The 27,773-nt window shown below is 36.3% G+C and overlaps 2 protein-coding genes across 2 annotated transcripts; one reads left to right on the forward strand and one right to left on the reverse strand.

The window, feature by feature from the left end:
• The first annotated feature begins 431 nt into the window (after positions 1 to 431).
• Positions 432 to 15,070, forward strand: gnsa (glucosamine (N-acetyl)-6-sulfatase a). The gene is made up of 14 exons (XM_062443968.1): positions 432 to 706; positions 3,524 to 3,583; positions 3,834 to 4,040; positions 5,694 to 5,759; positions 7,337 to 7,435; positions 7,642 to 7,809; positions 7,899 to 7,981; positions 8,541 to 8,659; positions 8,970 to 9,073; positions 9,336 to 9,437; positions 9,907 to 10,017; positions 10,172 to 10,282; positions 10,544 to 10,704; positions 11,148 to 15,070. The coding sequence occupies exons 1-14, from the start codon at positions 554 to 556 to the stop codon at positions 11,227 to 11,229; spliced, it is 1,626 nt and encodes a 541-aa protein (XP_062299952.1). The 5' UTR covers positions 432 to 553; the 3' UTR covers positions 11,230 to 15,070.
• A 655-nt stretch (positions 15,071 to 15,725) lies between these two features.
• Positions 15,726 to 26,017, reverse strand: zgc:194209 (uncharacterized protein LOC570908 homolog). The gene is made up of 9 exons (XM_062444033.1): positions 25,990 to 26,017; positions 23,303 to 23,392; positions 22,534 to 22,655; positions 22,117 to 22,218; positions 20,843 to 20,995; positions 20,609 to 20,724; positions 19,729 to 19,889; positions 19,395 to 19,590; positions 15,726 to 16,538 (listed from the first exon to the last, which is right to left on the reverse strand). Coding segments are annotated over exons 1-9 (1,152 nt in total). The 5' UTR covers positions 25,992 to 26,017; the 3' UTR covers positions 15,726 to 16,328.
• Positions 26,018 to 27,773: the final 1,756 nt, after the last annotated feature.

Here is a 27,773-nt window from a genome sequence, read left to right on the forward strand (position 1 = left end):
TTTTTTCTCCAAAAATTAGTGGTGTAAAATCTAAAAAATACACTTTCTCTGCTCTCTGAAACATTAATCAAGGTTTAATCACACATTTATTGATCAGTCTGATCTACTATTGATGCTTTCTAAAAAAAATGTTATGTTGTTCCCCTTTATGAGGGGAACATACTATAAATGTGTAGATATGAACAGTATGTAAGGGTTAAATATATACTCTTTTTTTTTGAAGGCATACAATTAAAAATAGCATGGTGGAAAAAGACAGTAACATCCCCATTTCCTTACCTTTATTATTATTATTATTATTATTATTATTAGAGCTTTTTTCCCTCTATATTAATCATGTGGAGGGTTTTGCTTTTGATCAGCTGACCAGAGGAGGAACATGTGACCAGGAAACAGGAAGTGTTGTCTCAGAAACAGAAACAGGGCCGAGTCTTGTTGTTTTTTTTCTTCTTCTTCTCAAAGAGGAGAGACAACACTAACAACACTTCACCCTGTCTGAAGACGCACAGAAAGAGAGAGAAGAGACGTGCAGCTCGTTGTTGTTCGTGACTAAATGATGAAAATGGTTTTAAATCGCTGGTTTTTGTCGACTTTGTTGATGTGCGTCACTTTGTGCAGCAGCAGCGGTGTGTTTGCTGCATCATACCGGAGACCTAACATTGTTTTGATCCTCACAGACGACCTGGACATCGCTATTGGAGGTCTAGTAAGTACATTTTTATTAAATATTATGTTTTTATTGCGCATGTTTGACTATTAAGAAGCTTATCTGTGAGTCATGGTAGAGGAGAGGTGTGTTTAATTGGTCTAAACTTGACATTTAATCCAAATAAATCAATTACATCTTTATAAATCGTATCTTATTGTTTGCAGAAGAGATTTTGTCAATGTAATTTCTTTATTATTAGTGATTAGCAATACAAATAATGGTTAATTTGCATTTTTACAGCTGTGAATGTGTTCTTTTTACATTAATCACATACGTTTAATTGGTCTAAACTTGACATTTAGTCCAATTAAATCATTATAAATTGTTTAAATAGCCTTCTTATTGTTTGAAGAAGAGATTTTGTCTTTATTGTTAGTAATAAGCAATACAAATAATGGTTAATTTGCATTTTTAGAACTGTGAGTGTGTAATTTTTTTTACAGTAATCACATCCATTTAATATGCTTATTATTACCAACATTGTTGAAACTGAACAGTACTCTACACCTTAAGGTTGATATAATAATAATAATAATAATAATAATAATAATAATAATAATAATAATAATAAACTTCATTTATGCAACACAATTAAAAAAAACAAATTACAAAGTGCTTTACATGGTTGAAACATTTATGTATTACAATAAGGCAATAAAATAACCTTAATATTGGGTTATTGGGTTAATATTATAGGTTTCTTTCATGGTGTTTTGTATTACCTGCTGTCAGTGGTGGAAAGTAACTAACTACTTACTCGAGTACTGTACTGATGGAAATTTATGACTATTTCCATTTGATGCTACTTTATATTTACACTCTACCACATTTCAGAGGGAAATATTGTACTTTCTACGATTTGACACAAAAGATAATATAACAAAGTCTCTAAAGTCCCTCTAAACTTCTCACATGGTTTCTTTTGATGTCTTACAAAAAGCAGTGTGTCAAATTTCAGATGTCTATGAGTTGTTAACAGCTCCACCAAATAGTGATTTTCCCCTCCAAACTTCTCACATGGTTTCATTTCAATAAATGTTCAAATGATCCAATATTTCAGCAAAAATCAAAGATTAGAGACAAAGTCCAAAGACTGAAAACACATTTGTGTATCAGATGTTTTTTCTTCTTTCCTCTCCCATTAATCATCTCATCACCCCTCACATGTATCTGCTGACCCTTTGGAGGGGCCCCACCCCTAGGTTGGGAGCCACTGGACTAAACTAGCTAACTGTATATAAAGTAGTGTAAACTAGCTCCACCTCCAGCAGCTACAACAGTAACATGCTGATCTAACACTGATGCTTCACTATTAATAATCTAATGATGTCATATATAATAATATATCAGTCAGAGGGACCAAACCACTACTTTTACTGTAATACTGCATACTACATCATTCATAATACTGCAGTACTTTTACTGTAATACTGCATACTACATCACTTATAATACTGCAGTACTTTTACTGTAATACTGCAGTACTTTTATTGTAATACTGCATACTACATCACTTATAATACTGCAGTACTTTTACTGTAATACTGCAGTACTTTTACTGTAATACTGCATACTACATCACTCATAATACTGCAGTACTTTTACTGTAATACTGCATACTACATCACTCATAATACTTAAGTACTTTTAAGTTAAGCAGGATTTGTTTTACATTGTTTTGGTACTTTTACTTAAAAGATTTGGTTACTTCTTCCACCACTGCTGATAAAGCTGACTGCTCACATTCCTGGTTGGACACATCATTTCAACATCTCACCGAGTCAGCAGCCCTTATCATGTGTTGTAACCTGCTGCCACTGTTTTCAGCAGACTCTCTCCCTCCTTCTAAAAAAAAAAATCCTTATGTGAAAACAAAACTGTGATGCAAATAACAGACAGACATGCTGGTAGTGGATGAAACATTTATAACTCTACAACAGTCTGACAGGTCTTTTCATACATGGACTAATATTAGACATCAGCCTAATATACTCTCTGCTGCCTGTTTATTGGATACACTGAGTTAAGTTTGTCCCTCATTGATTGTTCTACTTGATAAAGTAGAACAAACATATCACAGTGTTTCAGTTCAATATCAACACAAACAGCCTCCAAAAATCACCTTGAAGTTGGCTCAAGACCTCCTTGAAACAGTTTAAACAATGTCTAGAGATTATAACCTTCTTGATAATAGGAATTACTGCAGGGCGATTAAACTATGCTGCATTATTTCAAGTTAGTAAACTGGCAGCTGAGTGTTAGTTCTTAATGTTTTTAATGTGCTTAATGCACAGCCCCCACATACCTCAAATTTATATGGTCAAAAACAGTGATTTAGCTTTTAAACTTTTGATGTTTACCAAAGGCATTTTTTTTAGAGATTTAAGAATCTGTGTAGTATTAACCTCTAAACTTCGAAATATATAGCCAAATCCCTTTTTATCATGAGACCCTACAATTCATAGAAGATGTTAATGAATGGGTTCACATATATTATGTCATGCTGATAATGTCAGTTTTATTCGTCCATATTTTGAGATATTTGTCATTACAACACTAAATAAAATGGAGGTGAATAGAAACACATGTTTGCTGCTTACAGGATAGAAAATTGACATCAATTTCATACACAAACAATGTCTCAGTTACTCTTTATAATCCTCAGATTTAACTGATAACAGTTTACATTGGTTCATTGGTTTTCTACCAGAGAAATAATTGCAATAAGACCAATAAAGAACTGAACCGATGTCTATAAAATGTTTCTATACAACAAATTTATGTCAAATCTGTCTTTTCTTTTTTTTTTTCCAGAATCCACTAAACAAGACCAAAAAGCTTATTGGTGATGCAGGGATATCATTCACAAACGCAGTAAGTATCATCAGTTTGATCCATCATCTCATCTCACTGTTATTGATCTTATTGTATCTAATCAGAGGTCAATTAGTGTCTGAAAAGGAGATTATGGATGAATGTAAGGCCGGGAAATATGGATAAAATCAAATATCACTGTTAATTATTTTCATATTGTCCAAACCTAGATGGATGTATCTTGATGCCAGATCTACTTTTACTGTGTCTCATCCTTTATTAATGACTTTCTCTCTCCTTCCTCCTCCAGTTTGTGGCCAGCCCGCTGTGCTGCCCCAGTCGAGCCAGCATCCTGACGGGGAAATACCCCCACAACCACCACGTCATCAACAACACCTTAGAGGGAAACTGTAGCAGTAAGGCCTGGCAGAAGAGCGAGGAGGCCACTACCTTCCCCGCTCTGCTACACACCTACGCTGGATATCAGACCTTCTTCGCTGGGAAGTACCTCAACCAGGTGAGGACTCCTTATATATATATATATATATATATTATTTTTTTTTTGCCTTTTTAATGGTTTATATCAACTATTACATGTCTTTTCTGCTGGGAAATGTCTTAAATGATCAGAATAGGTGATAATTGTAGAAGATATAAAGAACAACTGTGATCTTATTTGTTTTAGAGCTGCAACAATTAGTCAATCAGCAGAAAATTACTATTAAAATGACTATTTTGTAAGTCAATCAATCAAATTTACTGGGATTTATTGTACATGATCCTTTTTTTACATTGATACCTGCTGTTGATTCATAGAGTCACGTAGAGCATTTGATCATCTATAAAAAGGGAAAACTTCAGCTTTTATTATATTTAAGGTCAGATTTTTCCCACAGGCTGCTGTTTGCCATCACTGCATTGAAACACTCAGTTCTGTTTATATCTGATAATTACTGCTCAAAGGAGTTTGACTTCCTGTTGTTCATTAAACGTCTCCTGAACGTGTTTATCAGCTCGTGTAGAGGAATTAGGATGTTGTCTGAGAATAAGGGATAAAAGATGAAGGAGCAGAGATTTGCTCTGAGTCACAACACAGCACTTTAAATTTTATGGAGAGGAAATTGTTAAACTATGTGTAAAAGAATAAAAGCATGACAAAAGAAAGACGTTCAGTGCAGGATTTTTTTTTTTTTAAATATGGCTGATTTTCAGTCTGATTTAGATTTTAACTTTCGGTCTCTTCAGGTGTTTTTTTTAATAAAACAGTCATAAGATGTTTTGTCATGAGATTCATTGACCTGCTGAAGTCCAAGTTGCTTTTTCCCCTCATGATTTAACAGATGGTCAAATGGCGAACCGGGTCATCTGTCCTGTTTATTGGTCTGTTAGATTACCATGAAATTTTATAGCCACATCAATGTCCCCTATGGATGAATTGTAGTAATTTTGGATGATGCCCCTGACCTTTAATCTAGCGCCATCATCAGGATAAAATGTGCGTAAGTTAGTCCAACTCACAGAGCTAAATTCAGTCTGAAAGCTTTGTAATATTAACAATAATAATAGTTATAATAATACATTTTACCTGTAAAGCATCAAATCAATATAAAAGACAGATAAAAACATAAAACATCATAGAATAATAATTTAAAGACAACAGTTCTACTAAAAATACATGTAGAAAGTCCTTTTTTTAAAGCTTTCAGTAGTATGTGGTGCCTTTTAGAATAAACTATCTGATCTAATGATTATTTTAAATATCAATTAATCTAAACCTTGAAAAGTACTTTCTTTGATGGAAAATGTCGATCACTGTTTCCCACAACTTAAAAATACTCTGTTTACTGCAAAGAAACCAGAATATATTCACATTTAATAAGCTGGAACAAGAGAATTTTTGTTTTTTTTTCTCTTTAAAATGCCTTAAAATTATTAATCGATTATCAAAATAGTTGCAAAATAATCAACTTAATCATTGCAGTTCTAATCTGGAATATCAGGAAACAACTATTTTGCACAATTTTATAAGGAAACAAAGTACTGTGTTTAATTTTCTAACATGGTTTTATTTACTGTTTTCATAATCTGGGAATCATTAAAGCTTAATTTCATCTTTTTTGTGTGTTTATGATACTAAATAATTAGCATTCGACTTGTTTATGTGTTTCAGTATGGGCACGCCGAGGCAGGCGGAGTGGAGCATGTTCCTCCAGGCTGGAACTACTGGGTCGCACTGGTAAGACTGGGAAAATGTATATATATTTTTTTTTAACCTCTCAAAGTTGCTCCGAGGCTCCGGTCGGACGCTAACAGGCCAGTTTAACGGCTCAATCAAGCTTCAGCTGTCAAACTAGTTCTGATACTGAAAAGCCTGACATGGAGAGGGAAACAAAGCTTGACATTAATGTGGTTTAAAGGGAGTTAAAGCTACAAAACACACAAATCAAACACCAGACATTCCTTCTACATCCTGTAAACGACTTTTAATGTGGATTTATATTAAACTAATTATCTCTGGAAGACCATTAACATCTCTTTTTTCCCCTCATTCTCATCCTTTTTGCACATGGACAGTCTCCCATAATGGGCTAAATGTTATAAGTCATAATCCTTTTCAGTATTAAAACTATGCTATCATATAGAAAACCTTTCAAATATGAGCAGAATTTCATTAAAATCACCTGTATGAGCCATTTTCTGCATATTATCCATATTTATGTTGTATATTAATGTTTGTGGGTGCGGTTTTAGCCCACTAACATCTCTGTGAGGAATTTAATTTTAATGTTCTCATAATGCTGCTTCAGGCTCAGTTTACCATCATAGATCTCTGTGAAGTCGATGCGACTCATAAATTCAGCCTGGTTTACAGACGTTATTACACAGAGGTCACTTCCAGGATACGGGCCCGGTTTATCTTTGCCGTCGCTCGCTGAGTAAACAAACATGTCACAAAACTGGTCTCATGACCTGACGGCTTATCACAACACAGACGGCGGCTCGTGCAGTTCATGTGGTTTCTGTGCAGTTTGCTTTGTTTGAAGAGACTTTCACTTCTTGAGATTACACGTGTCACCGTCTCTCGCCTTCTCTCAGTTTCTTTATTTTAAGTAAAGCTGCTTCTGAGGCGAGTTGGACACCGTGTCTAACAGCTACCATGATGCAAGATTTGAAAGCTTATCTTGGATCATGTGTCGGATCATGAGACCGCAACATATTTTGATCTGCATTTGCTTAAAGAAACTGAATGAATTAGAACTAGAGTGCTGGAAAAGCAGAATATAATCATAAAAAACATCATGTCCTAGTGATACAAACATGAGTGAAACTGGTTTTATACAACAAAAGGAAAGTGCAGTAATGTCGCAAAGAGGATGAATCTTTAAATGCTGATCGCTGTAAGATCTCTAGCTTTACAGGCCAGGACTTCATAGTCCAGGACTTTCAGATGTGTGTCAGTAGGTCACTTTTTAAAGCAAAAATTAAGTGTTTTAAATTAGATCATCCTCCTGGTTTTACTTTAGAGCTGAAACAGTGATTCCATTCATTAGTTAAATCATCAGATAGTCATCTTTAAATGCAAACATGCACAAAAAAAATCACTGGTTTCAGCTTCTCAAAGGTTTATATCTGCCAGTTTTCTATCGTACATTTAATATTTTTGTGTTTTGGACAGTTGCTCGGACAAAATGGACAATTTCAGTATTAAGTTTGAGTAAAATCCCCTCCTGGTACAACCCCCTCATTTATAAATGAAATATTTTGTTGTGTTGTGCACATGATGAATAAAAGTTGTGTTTTTTTTTCTTCCAGGAGAAAAACTCTAAATACTACAACTACACTCTGTCAGTGAACGGGAAGGCTCAGAAACACGGAGCCGAGTACAGCAAAGATTACCTGACAGACGTACTGGTGAGATGTTATTAATGTTTGAGTGCTCTGTTTATTTTTATTACTCATGACATTTTGAAGTCATGCTGTCTTGAGTTTATTTGCAGGTCCATAAGGTTTTTTTCTATTTTGTATTACAATGAAAATTAAATTGCATTCTCTCTCTCTCTCTCTCTCTCTCTCTCTCTCTCGCTCTCTCTCTCTCTCTCCCTCTCTCCCTCTCTCAGGCCAACATGTCTCTAGACTTCCTCCAGTATAAATCCAACTACCAGCCGTTCTTTATGATGGTTTCCACGCCGGCGCCTCATTCCCCGTGGACGGCAGCTCCTCAGTACCAGGACCGCTTCAACACCACCAAGGCGCCCAGAGATCCCAACTTCAACATCCACGGAAAGGTAAGAACACCTCTTCACTCAGAGCGATGAAAAAAAGTTCTCACACTGTTGATTACTTATTTATTTCTTAACTTTCTTTCTCTCCTCAGGACAAACACTGGTTGATCCGACAGGCTAAAACACCCATGACTAACTCGTCCATTCAGTTTCTGGATGACGCTTTCAAGAAGCGGTTAGTCTGCTCTCCTCCTCACCTTCCTCTTCCTCTTTCTTTCTTTCTTCCTTTAACTCCTTTGCATTCGATCTTCCTCTCTATCATCTTGTGATTCTTTCTCTTGACTCTTCCTCCTCTTCATCTTCCTTAAGGTGCTTTTATTCATCCAAAAGTATTACCTACTTTTTATTAAGTTAACACTCTTCTCTGCAAGCAAACAAGCTATTGTGTCTAATAATTATTATACCTTTATATTTATTATTATTACCATACCTTATATTTTAAAGCCACATCTCAGTGTAATACCTTACCTGATGATATGAGGAGCTGCAGTTCCTTCACTATATTTAAAACCAAATTAAAAAGCTTCTCAGCTCTGTAACTAATGACTCTACTCTGTATAGCTTTGTATTTTTTGTGTGTTTTTAGCTTTGTATTATATGTTATTATGCTGCTATATGTTTTAATATTGACCTACTGAAGGGACTGCAGGTGAAAATTGATGAAAATAACACTGCACAGTCCCAATAAATTAATAACTACTACTGTGGCGTATGCTAAATGTTTTTATATGTAGTTGGAGGACTCTGCTGTCAGTGGACGACCTGGTGGAGAAAATAGTGAAGAGGTTGGAAGTCAGAGGTGAACTGGACAATACCTACATCTTCTTCACCTCTGATAACGGTTACCACACAGGTATGTCACTGTGTATAAATATAAACATGTTTTTGTGTCAGTAAGGAGAGAGTATATTTTACCTGGTAGTCTTAATTAGGAAGCAAGTAACATAAAAACCTTGTTTGCAAGATGAAATAAAATTCAGTTTAAGAACATGTGATGTTGATATTTTTAAAGGATTTATGGGTCACTGAGGCTAATTTAGAGCTTCAAATGTTCATTTTCTGTTATTAAATTAACTAATTTAGATGATTTGCCGCCGTGTTTGAGGTTTGAGCTCCTCCAGTGTCTCAGTTTTCTCTTCATCTTCTCCTTGACTGTCTTTCAGGTCAGTTTTCTCTTCCTCTGGATAAACGGCAGCTGTATGAGTTTGACATCAGAGTTCCTCTCATGGTCAGAGGACCGAACATCAAACCCAACCAGACCACCCAGGTACAAACACAAAATCACACACCGTTTATTTAATTAAACCAAAATATATTTTTCTTATTCATTTTTCTTATCAGGTTATTTAGCTGTCAGTGTCATGTAATTTGTACAATGTATGCTCATAATTTTATATTCCTAGGACACTGACACTCTAATCTATCTATTCATATACAGATTGTGTTGAAATTATCTTTAGTTTAAATTGTCCTGATAGTAGATAGGTTTGTGTCTCAATCCATCCTAACACATCTCTTCATGTAATCAGATGCTGGTGGCGAACGTGGACCTCGGCCCGACCATCCTGGACATCGCCGGTTACAACGTCAACAAGACGCAGATGGACGGCATGTCCTTCCTGCCTGTCATGGTGAGGCTGCTACGCTAATGTTTTTCTTCTTTTTTCAGTATCTGACTAACACAAAGCAGACAGCTCATTACCATCATTTTAATGTCAATACAAGGACAGAAAGATGAAGTCTAGAGTTGATTCACTGTCGACTGTCAAGGTTTTATATTAATATGCATTTATCAGGAGTCGGTACAACACATTAACCCTTATCTCCTTTAGAAAGACATAAAAATGAGCCCTTAATACAGCTGATTGGAAGATTTCCCAATTGATAAAACCTTGAAGCTCTTCTGGAAACCTTGACAAATTTCTTTCTAGCTATTCACCAATATTATAAAAAATAAATAAATAAATAAAGTCACTGTACAGGCTTAAATCCCATCACCGAAGCTGAACTTGTAGTGGTGAAGTCGAGGAAAAGATGAATGAAAATTATGATAAATAAATCACATTTTTGATGCGCTTGTATGTGTGTGTCTGTCACCAGGAGGGAAACATTAACAGCACCAGCTGGAGAACAGACATCCTGGTGGAGTATGAAGGAGAGGGAAGCAACGTGTCCGACCCCGCCTGCCCTCTACTGGGACCCGGAGTGTCGGTGAGAAACTGGAAAAATACTCACAAACCTTTCTGAACTCGCATGTTTCAGGGATAACGTCAGGAAAGTCAAAGTTTAGGACAGATGAGTGTGTGAGCTAGTAGAAAAAACAACTGTTATATCTGTCTCTTTCCCTTTTGCATTTCTTCTTCAGGAGTGTTTCCCAGACTGTGTGTGCGAGGACTCGTACAACAACACCTACGCCTGTGTGCGCACCGTCGCCCCCTCTGCTAACCTGCAGTACTGCGAGTTTGATGATAACGAGGTACAGAAACCTTTTTTTTTTTAAATTGCTTCTATTACTTTTCACCAAATTATTTTGACTAAAAGATTAGAAATTAGTCACCTGTGATGACAAAAAAGGAAAAACAATTAGGGTTTCATTGTGCTTTAAGTAATTATATAACTTAAATCTTCTTTAAGTTTTTTTTTTGGCCACTAGGGGGCAGCAGAAACAAGTCATCACCTTTTTAGTTGCACTTGTTGGCACACAGTTGCTTATTTCCTTTCATTTTTCCCCCTCTAGGTGTTTGTTGAAGTCTACAACGTGACAGCGGACCCCTTCCAGCTCACAAACATCGCTAAGACCATCGACCAGGAAGTTTTGGAGAAGATGAACCATCGGCTGATGATGCTGCAGTCCTGCTCCGGACAGTCGTGTCGGACACCCGGCGTGTACGACCCAAGGTGAGTTATCTATCTTTATTTATATGGCGCCAAATCACAACACAGTCATCATCAACAGAAAGTCATCTCAAGGCACTTTGCACATAGAGCAGGTTTAGACTGTACTCTTTAATTTAATTCAAAGAGAGCAAACATTCCCACATGAGCAACACTTGGCAACAGCAGTAAGGAAAAAAATCCTCTTTAACGGGAAAAGCTCAGGCAGAACCGGGCTCTAGGTGTGCGGCCATCTGCCTCGACCGGAGAGAAAGAGAGAGAGAGAGAAAGTAGAAATAAAGAGACAAGGGAGAGAGGAGAAAGAGATGCCGTGTCCAGCTTTTTAATATTTGAGTAGCTGTTATTGTGCTTACAGATTTTCATGTAAAACCTGCTTTAAAATAACTATTTATCGACTTCAGTCTCTCCGTCACACACACATTAATGATCTGTCCTGTTTTCCTCAGGTATAAATTTGACCCTCGACAGATGTTTCCCCACCACAGCCACAGCTGGCGGCTCAGCAGACTCAGAAAAACGACGAAATAAGAAGAAAAAGAACAGATGACGGACGAGGAGAGGACGGAGGAAAGAAGGGCTGTATTGTATTTTGTATTCAGCCTTTCCTGCTGTTGTTGCCTTGTTTTTCGGGCCTCCTGAACCAGTCTCTCTTGTAGATGGATGGAGAAGGGATCGAGGGGGATCGTGTTTTGGGAATAGGTGGGGTTGCCATGGAGACAGGAGGCCTCTGTGGGTGTAGCGCCCACCTTTTTTTTTTTTTTTTTAAAAACCTTCCAGTTTTTTGGCTGCTGTTTAGTGATTTTGTGCAGGGATGCCAAATTATCATTAAGGATGGATTTACGATAGTAAGCCATTGATTTTAAATGTGCATTGAATGTCTGTTCGGTCAGTTGTGATGTCCGTTTAAAAGTCCTGGAAAAAAATGTGACATAAGTTTGATCCAGTTCATGTAAATTAAAGCCTGTTTCTCTGTTGAACATCATATCAATGATCCAAACAGTGGCTAGTTACTTCTTTAAATACATCGAGGCTGATCGGTCTTTGCTGCATTTGGATCGTCCTCAATTAACATTTTCATTATCAGAAGTAAAGTAATGAAACCCAAATTCAGGGCTGACACTAACTTTCATCAACTTTTATCAATAAGCAATTGATTATTTCTGCAACTAAACTCCCAAAGCATGGCCTTCAATTTAGGGCTTAAACTAACGATTATTTTAATTATTAATTAGTCTGTAGATTGTCTCATTTAGTTGATTAGTTGTTTGGTTTATAAAATGTCTGAAATTGGTAAAAAAAAAAAAAAAATCATGATTTTTGTTTCCCAAAGATGCAACTTTAAGTGTAAAATATTCAGTTTACTCTCACAGAGGACTAAAGAAAGCAGGAAATGCTCACATTTAAAGTAGTTGGAAACAGAGAATTTGGACATTTTATTTCTTTAGAAAAAGACTAAAAACAACTAACTATCAAAATAGTTGACGGCCAATTAAGATGAATTGTTGCAGCTGTAGTTAAAAAAAAAATTAAATAGTCAAAAAATCTGTTTTTTTTATACTAAATACTACTAAATGAAGCAAAATGTATAACTATTTTAGCCATAATGAACTGGCAAACAGTGGACCAGGTTAGTATAACTTACATGTCACTTAAAAGGCGACACCTACAGAAAGCTGATAAACAGGCAGTCCAACAGACAGACGGTACAATTATCTGTTAAACTAGTGCCTAAAAATGTTCCCAAAATGTTAAAATCTTGCACGGGAGTTAAAGAAACTATCACGTGATCTGATGGCGGCTTTAGAGCAAACGCTGACAGATCTTAAGGAGAATTTGGACGTTTTCAGGATATATTTCGATCCTCTGAAAATGTAGAAATAGAAATAATAAACGGCCGCTTTTGTTTGAGTTCTGGGACTTGAAGGTGGCGGCAGGTCGTCCGTGAAAAACCTCCATCCATCCATCCAAGTTAAATTTACAGATCTGATTTAACGGCTCATTACTGATGCTGCAGACAGACTCTCACATCTGTGTCTCCAGCATCAGATCAATGATTGAGACTGAGCAGCATAAAAAAAGCTCCTTTTTCATTCATAAAACTCAAACTAATATTACCTTTTTTTGTTTTTGGGTCATCTTATTGATTTTTTCTGAATTTTATCAGTGTGATAATAGAAGTTACATGTCAGTTTAATGGACATCTACGTTAGACATCTTTTCATTTCATAATTTATTATCTTATGAATCATTTAGAGTGTTTTCACTATCATCTTTGTGTTTGTTTTTTCATTGAGCCAAAAAGTTTTAACAATATAGTGATTCAGTAGAGTTGGACTATCTAACAAGAAAAAAGGCTAAACGTAGAAGTCAATTTTTTAATAACTTAAAATTCATTTTCCTAACCTGACTCGTCAAATGTGGATTGAATCTTTAAAAGAAAAATACTCTATTTTAAAATCAGTCAACATGAAAAAGGAAAATAATCAACAGTATTTTATATATTTTGTCATATTAAGCTTTTTTTCATCCAAACTGGAAGAGATTTTTTTCTTTCATCTATACAAAAACACTTTTCTTTCAATCTTTTACGTTGGTCTGCTGATATTTCTGTTGTTAAAATCAGTTAAAATCTGTTATTTCAGTGTTAATTCTGTTGGATTTTATGCAGGCTGATAACATTAAGATTACAGGAGTAGTTTAAGATTTTGGGAAACTATTTGATTTCATTGTTCAGAGTTAGATGAGAAAAAAATAATAACTCATGTTTGTCTGTTTAAAATGAAGCTACAGCTGATAGACTGTTACTTTTAAAGGAGCAGTTTGTAGACTTTAGTGGCATCTAGCTGAACAAACTTGGCAGAAATAGAATATATTTCTGCAATCTGCAAACTCACCACGAGATGTCACTAAATCCTCCAAATGTTATGTTAGTAGCTGTAAAGCTGTAGTTTCATTTTAAACAGACCGATATAATAGTGGTTTCAATCTTTTCAACTAAACTGAGGCACAGAAAGACAAAATGTTAAACTACTTTTTTTTAAAGCTGCCTAGAGCCAGAGCTGTGTGATATGACGATCTATATCATGTGACGATAGAAAAATGTCTGTTATTTCACACTTTTTACGGCAATATTTTTCTTCATTTGGAGGACAGTTTGTGTTCTTCAGGCATGGTTCGGATGCATGAAAAAGTATGAAAAATCCATGTGGTCATTTATATAAACTATTAATTCATTACATTTACAGATAATGTGCTATATCATGACATGTTTCATTATCTGGATATAACACAACCTGCTTCCGGATACTGTATGAGATTTTTAGTCATATCACAGAGTCCTACCTGGAGCCGACATTTTATGCTGATATTCTTTTTTCTTTTTTTTAAAAAACTTTTAAAAGATCAAATATTTGCAGATTTTTTAACATCTAACCTAAGATCTGGACGTGAAGACTTTGGTGCCATCTCGAGCTCAAGTATCAACCCCGAAATAATCAGTGACGTTCAGAAAGTCTCTGTTGAGTTAAACCTGCACGACATTTATTAGAAATGACTGACGCTGCGTCCGAAATCACACACTACACACTATACATTACACACTAAATACCTGATACATGTGCTAACCTTTAACATACTTTAGTGTGAATAAGCAGTAGTATGTATCTTTTCTGATGTCACTTCCTGAGAGCCTCCTTGCCGACTGGAGACATGCAACCATAGTAACGTGTGTGCAATATTTATCCCAGCGTTGGGTCCGACGCTTGCATACTGTAATATTTCCCCTGGAATAGCTTGAAAGTCACATATTAGTGGTTTTGGACATAATAAAAACTCTCATTCAGTTAGTGAGGGATTTCGGACGCAGCCTGAATCTTTTTTTGAGTTTATTTTAACAGTATTCTTTTTTTTCTTCTTTTAAAATTACTGACAAATCAACGACAGCGAACATGTTATTACATCTGTTCCACTGCTACTGTAGTAGTCGTTATTCTTGGATCATACAGCTCTTTCTTTCTTCCTCTGGTGTCCGAGTCGCGACTGGACTGAATTTAAAGCTTCATGTGCGAACACTGAGATTAAAAAGTCCTGTGGGTCACACATAAAAGAAAACAAAAAAACAACAAGAGAGAGAGAGAGATACCACAGGACTTTAAAAAATAATGCACCATGTGATTATTTCTTCCTCTTTTAAAAGAAAAAAAAAAAGAAAAATCAATCACGTTGTTCCAATTCACTGATGCACTTTCCAATCTGTCAGAACTGTTTTGTTGTTTTGGCACCCTCAGTTTATTTTCAGAGTAGTTTTGATGATGATGATTATGTATTTTTGGCTTGTGTTTTTGTCCAAATAAAAATATTCTCAAGATATAAGAAAGTCTGATTTAATTTGATTTCACAAACTCTGAACAAGCAGGTACTTTATTGAGTTTATAGTGTTTTAAAAAGTTTTGTTTTCTGGTTTCAATTTCAAATAAATTGCTTTAGAAAAGCCCTAACATATCCTAAAGTAGGGCACAAAATTAGCACCAACCACATGCTGGTAAAATGTGAAAGTAGCTCATTAGTTGTATCACTAATTAGCCAAAAGACATTGTTAATCTATTGAGTGGCTGGTCAGATTTGAACATTTACTAACAATTTGGCTCGTAGAAAACTTCCTAAAAACTATTTAATTGTGTTAGATTTGACACATTTTAAGGTTCTTTAAAGGTAATTTTAAGATAAGCTTTTTATGAGATTTAATGAATCTTTTCAGCAACAAAATTTGACCATTTGATAGCTTGTAAAATCCAAATCTGCCTTTATACCTTCCTCAGAATCAGCTGTTGTCTTAAGTCTCATCATACATATTGATCTCTTCTGCATTACAAATCAGCAAATTATCTCCTAAAAATCAAATTCAGAGTCAAAACTGAAGTTTAAAACACACAATCTATAGAAAACAACTCACAATAGGTCACAATGAAATATGAATTTAATACAAATATATTCATTCACAAACATCACTTCCTACAATAACAGTGTTGACAGTGTACATTCATATAATTTAATCTAAAACTCATGTTTCAGAGGTTCATTTAAAATTGGATTAAAAGAATCAGTTTAATTAGAGCTCAGGTGTTAGTAGCAGCCTATTAAAACTGAATTAACACGTTAAAAAAATCACTGATCTTGTGTAATTTTAGCAGTAAAGTTGATGGATTCAGTGTTTCTTTTACAGCTCTTTGCAGTCATTTAGTTATTTATCACCTCCTCAGTTCAAGTTTCTGTTTAATTTATGCTGAAAATGTGGCTTTATTTTGAGTGTAAATTAAATTAAAAGCTACAGTTGTGCAGAGAAGGAGTGTTGGATTGCTTAATGTTAAACTTCACTAATTTTCTATCATACTTTAAAGTATTTTGAGGGGATATAATAGAGTTAAACTCACATTTCTAGTTTATCATTTGAGCAGATAGAGACTTTTTCCTTTAGGTTATCATAGCTGCTCATTTCAACTCTCCTGGTTCACTAGTGTTTGACAGGAGGAACCACAGATGCCCACCTGTCGCTCCAGAGGTGAACATCAAGTGAAAAACATCCAGAAACTGTCCAGAAATTTAAAAACTGTACATTTAGTTTTCAGTCATCAGCTCTCCCAGCTGTCGAGGACGGGCAGGAACGGCAGGTCGGTGCTGCCCAGGTAGGTTCTCCCTCGGTGCTGGAAGACGTCGCTGATGGCCCACGTTAGCCGGCCTTCGGGGTCATGCAGCGTTCCCACGAGCTCGCCATCAGATCCAAGCTCCAGGACCAGAGCGTAGCGCGGAAGCATGAGGTTGTAAGAGCTCAGAGGAATCACCTGGAAACACAAAAGAACGGACAATTAATAATTATACATTTAGCTCTAAAAAATGATCAATGCTATAGTATTCTACTTATCTATTAAATGAAAGACATTAATTTGGATATTTTTAAGCTTTTGCACCATGAAAATAAACAATTTAAAGCATAAAAAGGATGTTTCAAAACAAGGTTTTGATATATTAGTTATAATTCATATGATTTGATTATATTGGAGTCTGTCAAATGGCAAATATTTAGCATGTCCTATACTAGCATTATTTGTCTCATTACAGATAATATAGACAATGTGGAAACTATTAAAAGCACACATTATGATGCTTTAGATTTTTTAATGTTTTTTCTCTTACCTTATCGATTCAAATTCAAATTACCTTTATTATTACTCTATTACTCTTGTTGCGTTATATTCAGTTAGGTCTGTTTGAGGATGAATATAATGTCATCACACATTGGGAGGAAGTGAGAGCTTTTATGGTGAAGATACAGGACGTGTTGTTGCTGTCGTTGTGCATTATGTGTGCTCAGAAATGTCTGTCACCAATAGATTTGTTGTCAAGTAACTTTAAAAGGTTTTCTTCCTGACATATAACAGTTTCAACACTACTGAAGTAATGTCTGGTTTTATTTTGAGACTGTGTGATTACATCTTTTACATATTTGTTAGATACTGCACTGCACATTTGCTGGCACTTTTTGCACACCGAGTATTTTTTAGTATTATTAAAATTATTAAAATATATACTTATATTTTTAGTAATACGTTTTTAGTTTTTCCAATGAATAGTTCGAGATGTGTTTCTGTGTGATGTACATGTGTCTGTCTTGAGTGTGGATGTGTAGTAAACGAAGGATCAATAATCTATCTATGTATCTAAAAACAGTCTTGATATGAAGGATGAAAAGTCTCAAAAGTCTGATAATTAATTTTCATACCTTATTAAAAAAACAATGGAAACCAACAGCTGTGTGAAATATAAAACACTATAAAAAGCAGCAGTAATTAAGGTTGTAAAAACTAGTGTGGTTGATAAATATATATTTTATTATATGTTATAATATTTTACATTTTTGCAATAAAATATTCTACTTAGAGACACGTTTTCATACTTTGGGCTGATGTTTTCACTTTTCTATTAATGGGGGTTTTTCTGCAGATGAACTGGAGTCACTGGTCCGCAGCTCATTTAACATTTTAAGAGACCTTTCTTTGTCCGGCACAGAGTTCACTGGGAGTTTAATCCTAACACACACACACACACACACACACACACACACACACACACACACACACACACACACACACACACACACACACACACACACACACACACACACACACACACACACACACACACACACACACACACACACACACACACACACACACACACACACACACACACACCACTGCAGATGGATATGACAAAAATCTTTAAGTGTGTGTGCTTGCATTTATCTTTCTATCCTTGAGGGAGACAACCAGGACATTTTGACCAATCATCACAACTTCAAAGAGCAATTTGAGGGTTAAGACCCTTGGCTATAAGGTTAAGGTTATAATTACATTTAGACATTTAATTGTGATGGTTAAGTTTGGAGTAAGGGAATGCATTATGCCAATTGGTGTCCTCACAAGGCTACAAAGACAAGTGTATGTGTGTGTGTGTGTGTGTGTGTGTGTGGGTGTGTGTGTGTGTGTGTGTGTGTGTGTGTTAGTAAAGGGTCCTGCCCCTGTCCTGTGAAATTTCACACTATGTAGTCTCTCACAGGCCGAAACAAAGCTTGTTATTCTCCGCCGAGCGACAGACCAAACAAACCGGAAATCACACGCTGTTCCACAAGGAGCAAAATGCATCATGGGAAAGTAGATTTGTTTATTAAGCACTGATAAAAAAAATTTAAAAAAGGACTCTGCTGCACGGCCTTAAAATTTTATTTGAATATCAGGATGTGGAGTGTGATAGGGTGACATTTGTTTGCACTGGTTGTATTATATTCAGTTGGGTCTGTTTAAGAGTGAAAATAATGTCAGCACACATCGGGAGGAAGGGAGAGCTTTAAAGAAGAGATGGGATGTGTCGTTGTGCATTAAGTGTGCTCAGAAATGGCTGAACCAATAAGAGTCGTTGTCAAGTAACTTTAAAAGGGTTTAAATACAGTTTAAATACAGCTTGACAACAATAAAAACAGTCTTGATATGAAAGGATAAAGTCTCAAAAGTCTGCTAATTGGTTTTCATGCCTAATTAAAATCAATGGAAACCAACATCTGTGGATAAAAATACAGAATATAAAATATACAACACTATGAAAATGTTTGGCAGTAATGATTAAGTGTGTAAATGCTGGTGTGTTTGTTTGTTTTTTTTTCTTTGACTCAAGTTTTTTAATAAAATATTCTACTTAGAGATACTTTTTCATACTCATAACATCATTTCAGGTAGTAAGCGTCCTTATTTTCTGCACTGCTCATCCCAGTTTCTCCTGAGATCACTTCAATCAACTGGAAGTTTTGGAAACATTTAGAAAAATAATGTGATTTATAATCCTCTCAACATAACGGAGTCAGTTTGGGATTACATGAAGACACTAAATAATGATTTCATTGAGGTTTCTTCTGTTTACTGAGCTTTGTATGAAGTTAATTGATAAATAAAAACTATTCATATCATTACATTTTTAAAAACATCATCACTTCTTTAGTTTTAGTGCCAAAAACTTTTGTATATACATGTTTGTTTAGTTTTAATTAAATCTTCAAACACAGATGATCCACTTTTATACTCTAATAACATTGTTTCAGGTAGTGAGATATTCAATAATGTGATAAAGATCCTCTGAGTGAAACTCACCTTGGCCAGAAAGCGTTTGACCGCCGGGTACGGGGCAATCATGTCCAGAAAGGGAGGCATGAACTTCCGAAATCGAGGCGTTGTTACGCCAACCAGGAATGTCCCGTGGTCACTAAGGCGAATGTTGTCAGGGTAACCGATCATGTTGTCCATGACGATCTCTTTGGTACCGGCCTTGGGGCCTTTGAGCCAATATCTGAGAGGAGACATTGTCGGCTTGATGTTTGTTCTCTGAGTCACTGATGGCTATCTTATCGTGTGTGTGTGTGTGTGTGTGTGTGTGTGTGTGTGTGTGTGCGCGTGTGTGCGTGTGTGCGCGTGTGTGTGTGTCTACCTCAGTATGCGTCCGATGCTCGTCTCCGCCACCAGCAGGAAGTGCTCGTCAGGCGACAGGACGATGCCGTTGGGCATGTAGAGAGAATCCAGCAGGACATTCACACTTCCTGTCTGAGGATCGTAGGACAGCAGACGGCCGAGGCTGTTCAGCTCGATCACCTGAAACATCCGACAGTTTAGCCTATTATTACAGCTTTTTATTATGCTTTAATTCAGTTTAGCTTGATTTAAAACTGCTGAGCTCATAATTTTTTCCTCCATTATAACTGAACTCCATTCGCTGAGGAAGACAAAGGTTTTATTTAGTTTAGATCAGAGTAATTACAAACAAATTAGATCTACAAATGAGGAAAAGAAAATATAAATAAAGAAAATATAAAGATGCGTTTAATTTTTGTCATTTATGTATATTTGTTTTATCTTTTCAGTATAAACTGAGGTTTTTAATGTCCTGCTGTTATTTCTATAGTTTCACCTCCAACACTAATATATATATAATATTTGCAGTGAATATTTGTGATTTTCAGGAGCAGATGTGTGCAACAATTTGTTGAAATGAATGGATGTTTAGCATTTTCCTTTTTTTGGGAAAATCGAATGGATGGACGAGAAGAGCACTGAGTGTCCTTGTGTGTTTTGGAGGGTTGCAGTTACCAAGCAACGCTGAAAAAAAAAAGACTTAATGGACCCTGAATGCATCAGCCTTCCTTTGCCTGGTTATTTGTTAGAAGACTGAAGTGTTTTTTAGGATGGTCACACACCCGCTTCTTACTTCATTTCACCTCTTTTACTCGCTTCAATCTGAAAAGAGGTGATTAGAAGATTATTTTAAAGTTTCTACTTGGCACTGAACTGATCCGTATCTCTCTGCATCTCACCTCCAGTTTGACGTGTCTGCGTCCCCAGCGGCTGGAAGAGTCTGTGAAATAAATGATCCCAGTTTGGGGGGAAATCTCCAGGCCGTTTAAAAAGGCGAAGGGAACACCGTCAGCACCTGAGGACGGAGAAGAGAAACAAAGAAAAGACAGACAGAGAATGTATTTGCAAATTATTATAAATTTTGCTTCATGCATACCAACAAACACACATACTCTCTCTCTCTCTCTATTCACCTTGTGAATTAGGCAGCAGCAGAGTATTTTCTCCAGTTTTGGGGTTGACGCTGTGCAGCCCAAAGTAAGAGTCGGCGACAATCAGCTGACCGTGACGATCCAGACGAACTCCATGAGGACGACCGCACACAAGCTCATAATCTGTACTGCTGCCTGCAGACAAAAAAAGACAAATAATACTTTCTTTGTGCTTTCTGGCTACTGAACTTATTTTGTGACAAAACACTCAAAAACACTGATGATTATCTGCTGTAACACAATGAGAAAATGATGCAGTAGAGGACTAAAAACCATGAAAACATCTTGACTTAATCTACAGTATTTATAATGTCTTTAACATGGATTTAATGTTTTGACACATCAAAGAAAGTCTCTTATCCCCCTTCTAAAGCATGCTGTTCCCTCCAGTTTGCAGTCAAATAAGGAACTGGTTGAAGAAAGTGTAGACAAAAAAGGAGAGAGACAGAAGAGAAGAAAAAAGTTGCCTTATTTATGTTGCAACAGGCCAAGACTCCCTCTGAGTTATTAAGAAAAGAAATGTTTTGTAATGCAAAATGCTGAGACCAGCCTGCATCTTAACAAACTTCAGATACTTTATGCCACTTTTTATACTTTTTAATTTACTTTTCTCTACTTTATAATGAATTTGGGTTAAAGGGATAAGTTCTTTTTTATTTTTTTAATTAAACACAATACTCACATGCACATATGTAAATCAAAAGGACTAACTCTAGTTATTGGTTGCTGTAATTCTCCTGCTTGTCCAAACTGGCTACAGAAAAAAATGTCCCTTCCTAAAATTTCACTGTGAATGATTGGGGAGTTGTTTAAGGAGGACTGTGGCTTTTGTCTCCCCATTTCTAACGATGGAATAGCTTTAAAAAGGGATCTTTAAGGGTTGGTTTGAACCGGAGAAACAGCAAAAAGAAAACTCTTCTACATGTGCATGTGAGTATTAATGAAAAACACTTGAATAAAATGTAAAAGTACCCTTTAAATTTGAGCAAATTAGCTGTTGAAACATCATATCACCAAAACTAATAAGAGCTGGAATGCAAACTTCTTTCCAGCTATTCAACTTTTAAGAAAATTAACTACTCATTAAAAACTTCAGCGGTGTCAAGAGCAACAAAATACAGGCTGCAGTGTTGAAAAGGGGGAAAAAAACACACTGCAGTTTTTAGACGAAAAGCTAAAAATGTGTGCAGGAAAAGTGCCAGACGGGACAAGAGGAAGGATGCAGTCATCTCTGCGGAAACACAAGAAACACAGACCGCATTCTGGTAAATTCTGGCCCATGTGGGTGACGAGGGTGAGGCTGTCGTCAGGACCGATCCTCCACAACTTCCCGTCAACTGTTCCTGTGTAAACGTTACCTGAAAAAGAGAAATAAACACACTGTTCCAGATGTGTTGTAAGGATGAAAAAGCAACAGAAGAAGAATTTAAACCTTCACAGGACACTTTATAATACATTTTCCTGCACGTTTTTACAAAAGTATGGAAAAGAAAGTCACAAAGAAGAACTGAAAAACTACAAAAAGCAACCAGGTATCCAAGCAGATCAACTCAGGATCTTTAACACAGGCATCCATCAAAGGTCTGAACAAGACAAGAGGGTCAAAGGTCAAAAGTCCCAGACAAGATAACCTCAGAGTATCAATCACTTGTGTAACTCAGACACACGCTCACCCTCCTCATCGGCAGTGAAGGATTCTGGTCCGTGTAGTTTCCCAGCAAACAGTCTGCGGCCCTTCTGAAGTCGGGTGTTGGCAGCCAGTGGCCCCTCAAGGGCTGGAGGAGGGCCCTTCAGTCTGGAGGAAGAGATAAATCCAGAGATTAAATAACATGGAAAATAAAATGTGAACTTTTATGTATAGTTTATGTTCATCTTACAAAAAAACACTAACTGGGATAAATGTGGGGTTTTTTTGTGCAGCATGGGAGAGAGTAGAGCTGATCGGTAATAATTTTAGATCATCGATTAATTAACGAAATCCTCTGATTCCAGCATTTCAAATGTGACGATTTTTTCTGCTTTTCTCTGTTTTATATCATTATAAATAAAACATCTTTGGGTTTTGTGTCAGAAACAACGATATTTGAAGACACTGACTGTTTATTTCCCACCACTGTTTACTTATTATTTTACAGGAAAATAAATAATTTGTAGATTAAACAATGGAAATAATAGCTAGTTGCAGCGAGTTATTGTGTTTGTTTGAAAAGGGCTTGAATGTAACAGACGTTCACTCATATGTAAAAGTTCTGCATGTTTATGCAAATCAATTGGACATCCTCCAAATTTGCATGTAAAAGTTCTGCACTGCAGGTTTAAATGATAATTCGATTATCAAATTAGACACCAATTCATTTTCTATCAGTCAGCCTACTAAGTACAGTAGTCAAAAACACCAAATCAGACTGTATGTATGGATGTATATTTGGGTTTAATACTTACACGTGTGGTTTGGGGTCTATGGGAGAAGGCAGCAGGTAAACTCCGACAGCCACAGCGAGCAAAACCACTGATAACGATCTTTTACCCAACCTGACAACAACAAAAAACAGAGCTGGAAATGACAACAAAACACACAACATCACACTTTAACACACAGAGTTACCACGAAGTGTTACAGCCAGATGAAACGACATTTCGGGACTTCTGTATCGTGACCTATTTCTGAGTGAAACATGATAGATGGGTGGGACGTAACGTTGGAAGGAATTTGATTTAAATGTTGAAATGTGGACTTGTCTTAATGAATCTTAGCTCTTAGTTGACGGGTGGATGTCATGATAAAATTGGTTAAAACTGGTTGGTTCAAGTTTTACATGAGGAAAAAACATGATTAGATTTAGATATATAGGAACCCAAAGATGGATTTATTTGTATTTTTTGGCACATGTTGTTTAATGGGAGCACAATATGACAGGGGATGGGACCTAAAAGGGTTAGAAAGGCATTTTCCATTTAATCTTGACCTAGATATAAAAAGTTAAAGGCTTTTTAAAGTTGCCAAACACTCAGTTTTCTTGTGTTTGCAGCTTATTATCTAGTTAATAAGTCAACAGTGTTATGACACGTTGGCTGACGTGAACTTTGACCTGTGTGAGATGTTTTACAGTGTCAGACACAGTTACACAAAGGAAACAGTCTGATCGAATCAGGCTACACATCAATGTTTAAGTAAATAAATAAGATTATAAAGTGTTAACGTAGAGTTTCTTCACAGGATGCACATGTATGGAAATTCTTATAGAAACCTGTTCTTCCATTCACGTTATCACGCTATTCCCTTCAAATAAGTTGCCATATATAACTTTAAATCTCCTACAGACATGTTTTAAGACATATAATACTCTGCTTTGAATAATAATTTGTGTCTTCTATGGTTTTTTTCCACACAAAAGTTAAATAACATCATTAAGAAACAGCTTAAAGATCACATCTACTCCTTCTCAGTCATTAAAAAAGAAGCAGTATTGGTCTCCAAACCAGTTGCGATGTCAAATGTCATAAATTAAGCTTGCAGATACACAAAAACCAACAACTCAGATTTAAAACGAGCTCAGAGAAACTTTCCAATTTCACAAGATGAGCGTGAAAACAGACTTCTGGTGTGAAGCTGTGCACCATGACGGTCAAACATTTGGCGACAATGAGCCAAACACATTTTTACAGCTTTGTTATGCAATCCGATTTGACACATCTGGTGCCTCTGGACTGGGAACACTGGCACGTTGGCTCATATTCAACATAACATTTTGCCGGTTAATGTGCTGTGACTGCAGAGAGAGGAAAGGAGGGGAAACATATCCTGAGATTGTTCCCAGAGGGGCTTTAAACCAACATGTACAATGACCTAAACTGTTATTACTTCATCAGCTAAACATTGATTAATGCGTTGCTTGAGTCATGCTGACTAAGCTCTGCATGCAGAAAAATAACAGCGTCCAATGCAGAACTGTCATCAAAACCAGCATGTGCAAAAAGGTCATAATATATTTTACAGAGTCACAGGCAGTAAAGTCGATCAGGAAGAAGCAGGCATGGACTTCACTATTAAGCAAGGGGCCCCCAACTTAAAGCTGTAGTTAGGGGCCCCAGCTATAGACTTATTAGGATGTTTAGATATGGAAAATACTGAATTATGTTTCTACTTAAGGTCACTGTACCCAGAAATAAGTCTGCACCACCATGACATTCTGCTAGGGATGGGTATCAGTACTCTATACCTTTAAGATATTGATCGAAATAAATCGATACCAAAGTATTATCGGAACGTCTCCCGTCAAACGATACCTGCAATCGATCCTTTTTGCACCCAGAGCTAGAATATATGACTATTTATACTATTTAACACAAGTCTTCGATTTAATGCAACATGTGACTGGCCCACTGCCACAACAGCTACAACCCATCTGTGGTGGTGAATATGCAGTGACTTTGAGTTGAGGAACATTTTCTCATAGACTTCTATGTAATCTGACTAATATTTGACTAATATTTGGAGCCAGAGGAGTCGCCCCCTGCTGGCCATTATAGAGAATGCAGTTCACTTCATTTCAGACCTGCAGCCACCTGTTTTGGATTTTACTCACAAAATAAGTGAATTTAAGTACATTGTGCAGATAATATCTCTTTTTCACCTTTCATTTTTACACAAAACATTGAATGCATGACTTCTACTGTGTGGTTTTAATAGTTTTACTTCAGAAAACAGCTTTAAGTATTTATTTAACCAACATTCCCATTTAGATAAAGTGTGTAAAGAAACCAGGAGAGTTTGTCTGGGGCCCTAAAATGAGTGAATCCGCCTCTGGGAAGCAGGTATGGTCTTCTTATAACTATCCTTTCCGCCCACTGACTGATTACCTAAACCTGTGGCTGCAGCCTTCGGGTTTAATTTACTAAAATAACTACTGCTGCATACTTTAAATAGATGCAGAAACGTAAACTGACTGTAAAAGGTTTCTTAAATAAGTATTAAATTGATTTATGGCAGATTTGTGAAGGCGGTTTGGCGACACGAGAGTAACTTTAAATACTTCTAGCGTTTATACGAGTTGAAAAAGACACCAAAAATAAATGAAATATTCGACTTTGTGCGCATATGTTGTGAATAAATAAAGTGTCAAACTTACATTGTGGCGTTTTGAGTCTTAACGTCGCCTCTTCCCAGTTGAATCTGAGCGAAGGAGCAATGAATTGAAGCCGAAATTTAATTTTCCTAGGATGGCAAAGTCATAACTCGTCCGCCCGCTGCTTCTGATTGGCTAATACTCGTTGCTTGCGTTGATCCAATTGGCTAGAGCTGCGGTAAGCGTATCAGGGTCAGCCAATCAGAAGCAGAGGAGGGCGGGTTATGACTTCGCCATCCTAGGAAAGTAAATGTGAGTAGGACACAAAAAGAAGAGTGTCGGTAATTTAAACAGCACATCCGGTTATGATTTAAAATTAATACTCATGAAGTTTTCTGTAATACTTTAACTGTAATATTTTAACTACATCACTCATAATAGTTATGTACTTTTACTACAATACTTTAACTACATTTAGCTTGTGATACTTAAGTAGGCTACTTTCACTTAAATAGGAGTATTTTCATTACTGTATTGCTACTTTTACTTAAATAAAGGATCTAAATACTTTTATATAGTTACCAAACCTGAAGGGTCTTCAAAGAGACACTAGACTTCGCTAATGAGGGAAATACTTGTACTTTTGACTGACAGTATCTAAAATGAAAAGTCAGAATTGTGCATTGCTGTATCAACATTTACATCTGATCCCTGCACCTACTTCTGTCAGTGTTTGTATAACATAACCTCCAAGGGAATGAACCAGGTATCTGCATAATAATTATTTCTCTATTATATTAAACAAAACCCCAAACAATACAAAATTACGGTATCACAGAGTTGCAGGTAACAGTTAACTTTTTGCAGCGTGCTACCAGGCCATCATGACAAGATAAGTAACGCTTACATTTTTGGCAGCACACTCAAGCCACGGATGTTTTAGAGCTAAAAGTTAAAACTTCCAAAAACTCAAAGCTATAGTTGACGTAATGTGTGAGATAACGGCAAATAAGCTCCACATCGGCCCAGCCCTGGTTCATGCACAGTAAATTTAATATTGCATTGAACTCTGCCTGACTCAGTGTTTTTGTTTTGTTATATTTTATTTTAATTAAATTGTTTTAAATTGAAAATACATGTTGAGAAGAACCACAAGTTTCAACTGGCTCAACCTGAAGGGTTTTTCCTGCAACAAAAACAAGCAAATATTTAATATTTAGAAGCTGGAAGATAGAAGTAGGGAATATTTTGGCTTGAACTTTATCAATTAAAAAGACTCTAATTTAGTTCATATTTTACTAGAAATTCAAAATTTAGATGTTTTTAAGCTCAGATTTTGTCAAATGCCTTTAAATCTCAATGTAAAGAAAACACTCCCAGCTTCTACTTTGAAGGCAGCGTTCATTTTCTTCCTGCATTTTTCTGGCTAACTAACTGCAGGTTGACACACACAGAGAGTGTAGTGTGTGTGTGTGTGTGTGTGTGTGTGTGTGTGTGTGTGTGTGTGTGTGTGTGTGTGTGTGTGTGTGTGTGTGTGTGTGTGTGTGTGTGACATGAGGAGGAGGAGGAGGAGGGGTTTCCCAATTTACTGCCTTTGAGGTTGCATGAATTGGGGGTCAAACAGAGGACAAGAGGAGGGCTTGTTGCCAAAACTGTAACAGCAGCATTAGTATAAACACAATGTATACTGTATGCAGTGAGCTTTGAATGAAGACAATGCTTCGGGCTCAACTGCTTGTTAGTCTGCGTACTGGTGCTATTAATTAGGGTTAGGGTTAGGGGGATTTGTCTTTATGCTTTTAAAGTTCTAACGTGTTTTAAAGTCTCAAAGCAGATAATTTGTATGC

Source organism: Scomber scombrus, chromosome 22 (assembly GCF_963691925.1).
Source record: "Scomber scombrus chromosome 22, fScoSco1.1, whole genome shotgun sequence".
Taxonomy (NCBI): domain Eukaryota; kingdom Metazoa; phylum Chordata; class Actinopteri; order Scombriformes; family Scombridae; genus Scomber; species Scomber scombrus.

Coding starts and splice junctions, on each gene's coding strand:
- gnsa (XM_062443968.1), top strand. CDS start 554: ATGATGAAAATGGTTTTAAATCGCTGGTTTTTGTCGACTTTGTTGATG. Junction 3,584..3,833: donor GGATATCATTCACAAACGCA/GTAAGTATCATC, acceptor TTCCTCCTCCAG/TTTGTGGCCAGCCCGCTGTG. Junction 4,041..5,693: donor CTGGGAAGTACCTCAACCAG/GTGAGGACTCCT, acceptor TATGTGTTTCAG/TATGGGCACGCCGAGGCAGG.
- zgc:194209 (XM_062444033.1), bottom strand. Junction 19,890..20,608: donor GCAGACACGTCAAACTGGAG/GTGAGATGCAGA, acceptor CGGATGTTTCAG/GTGATCGAGCTGAACAGCCT. Junction 19,591..19,728: donor AGCATCGGACGCATACTGAG/GTAGACACACAC, acceptor GTCTCCTCTCAG/ATATTGGCTCAAAGGCCCCA.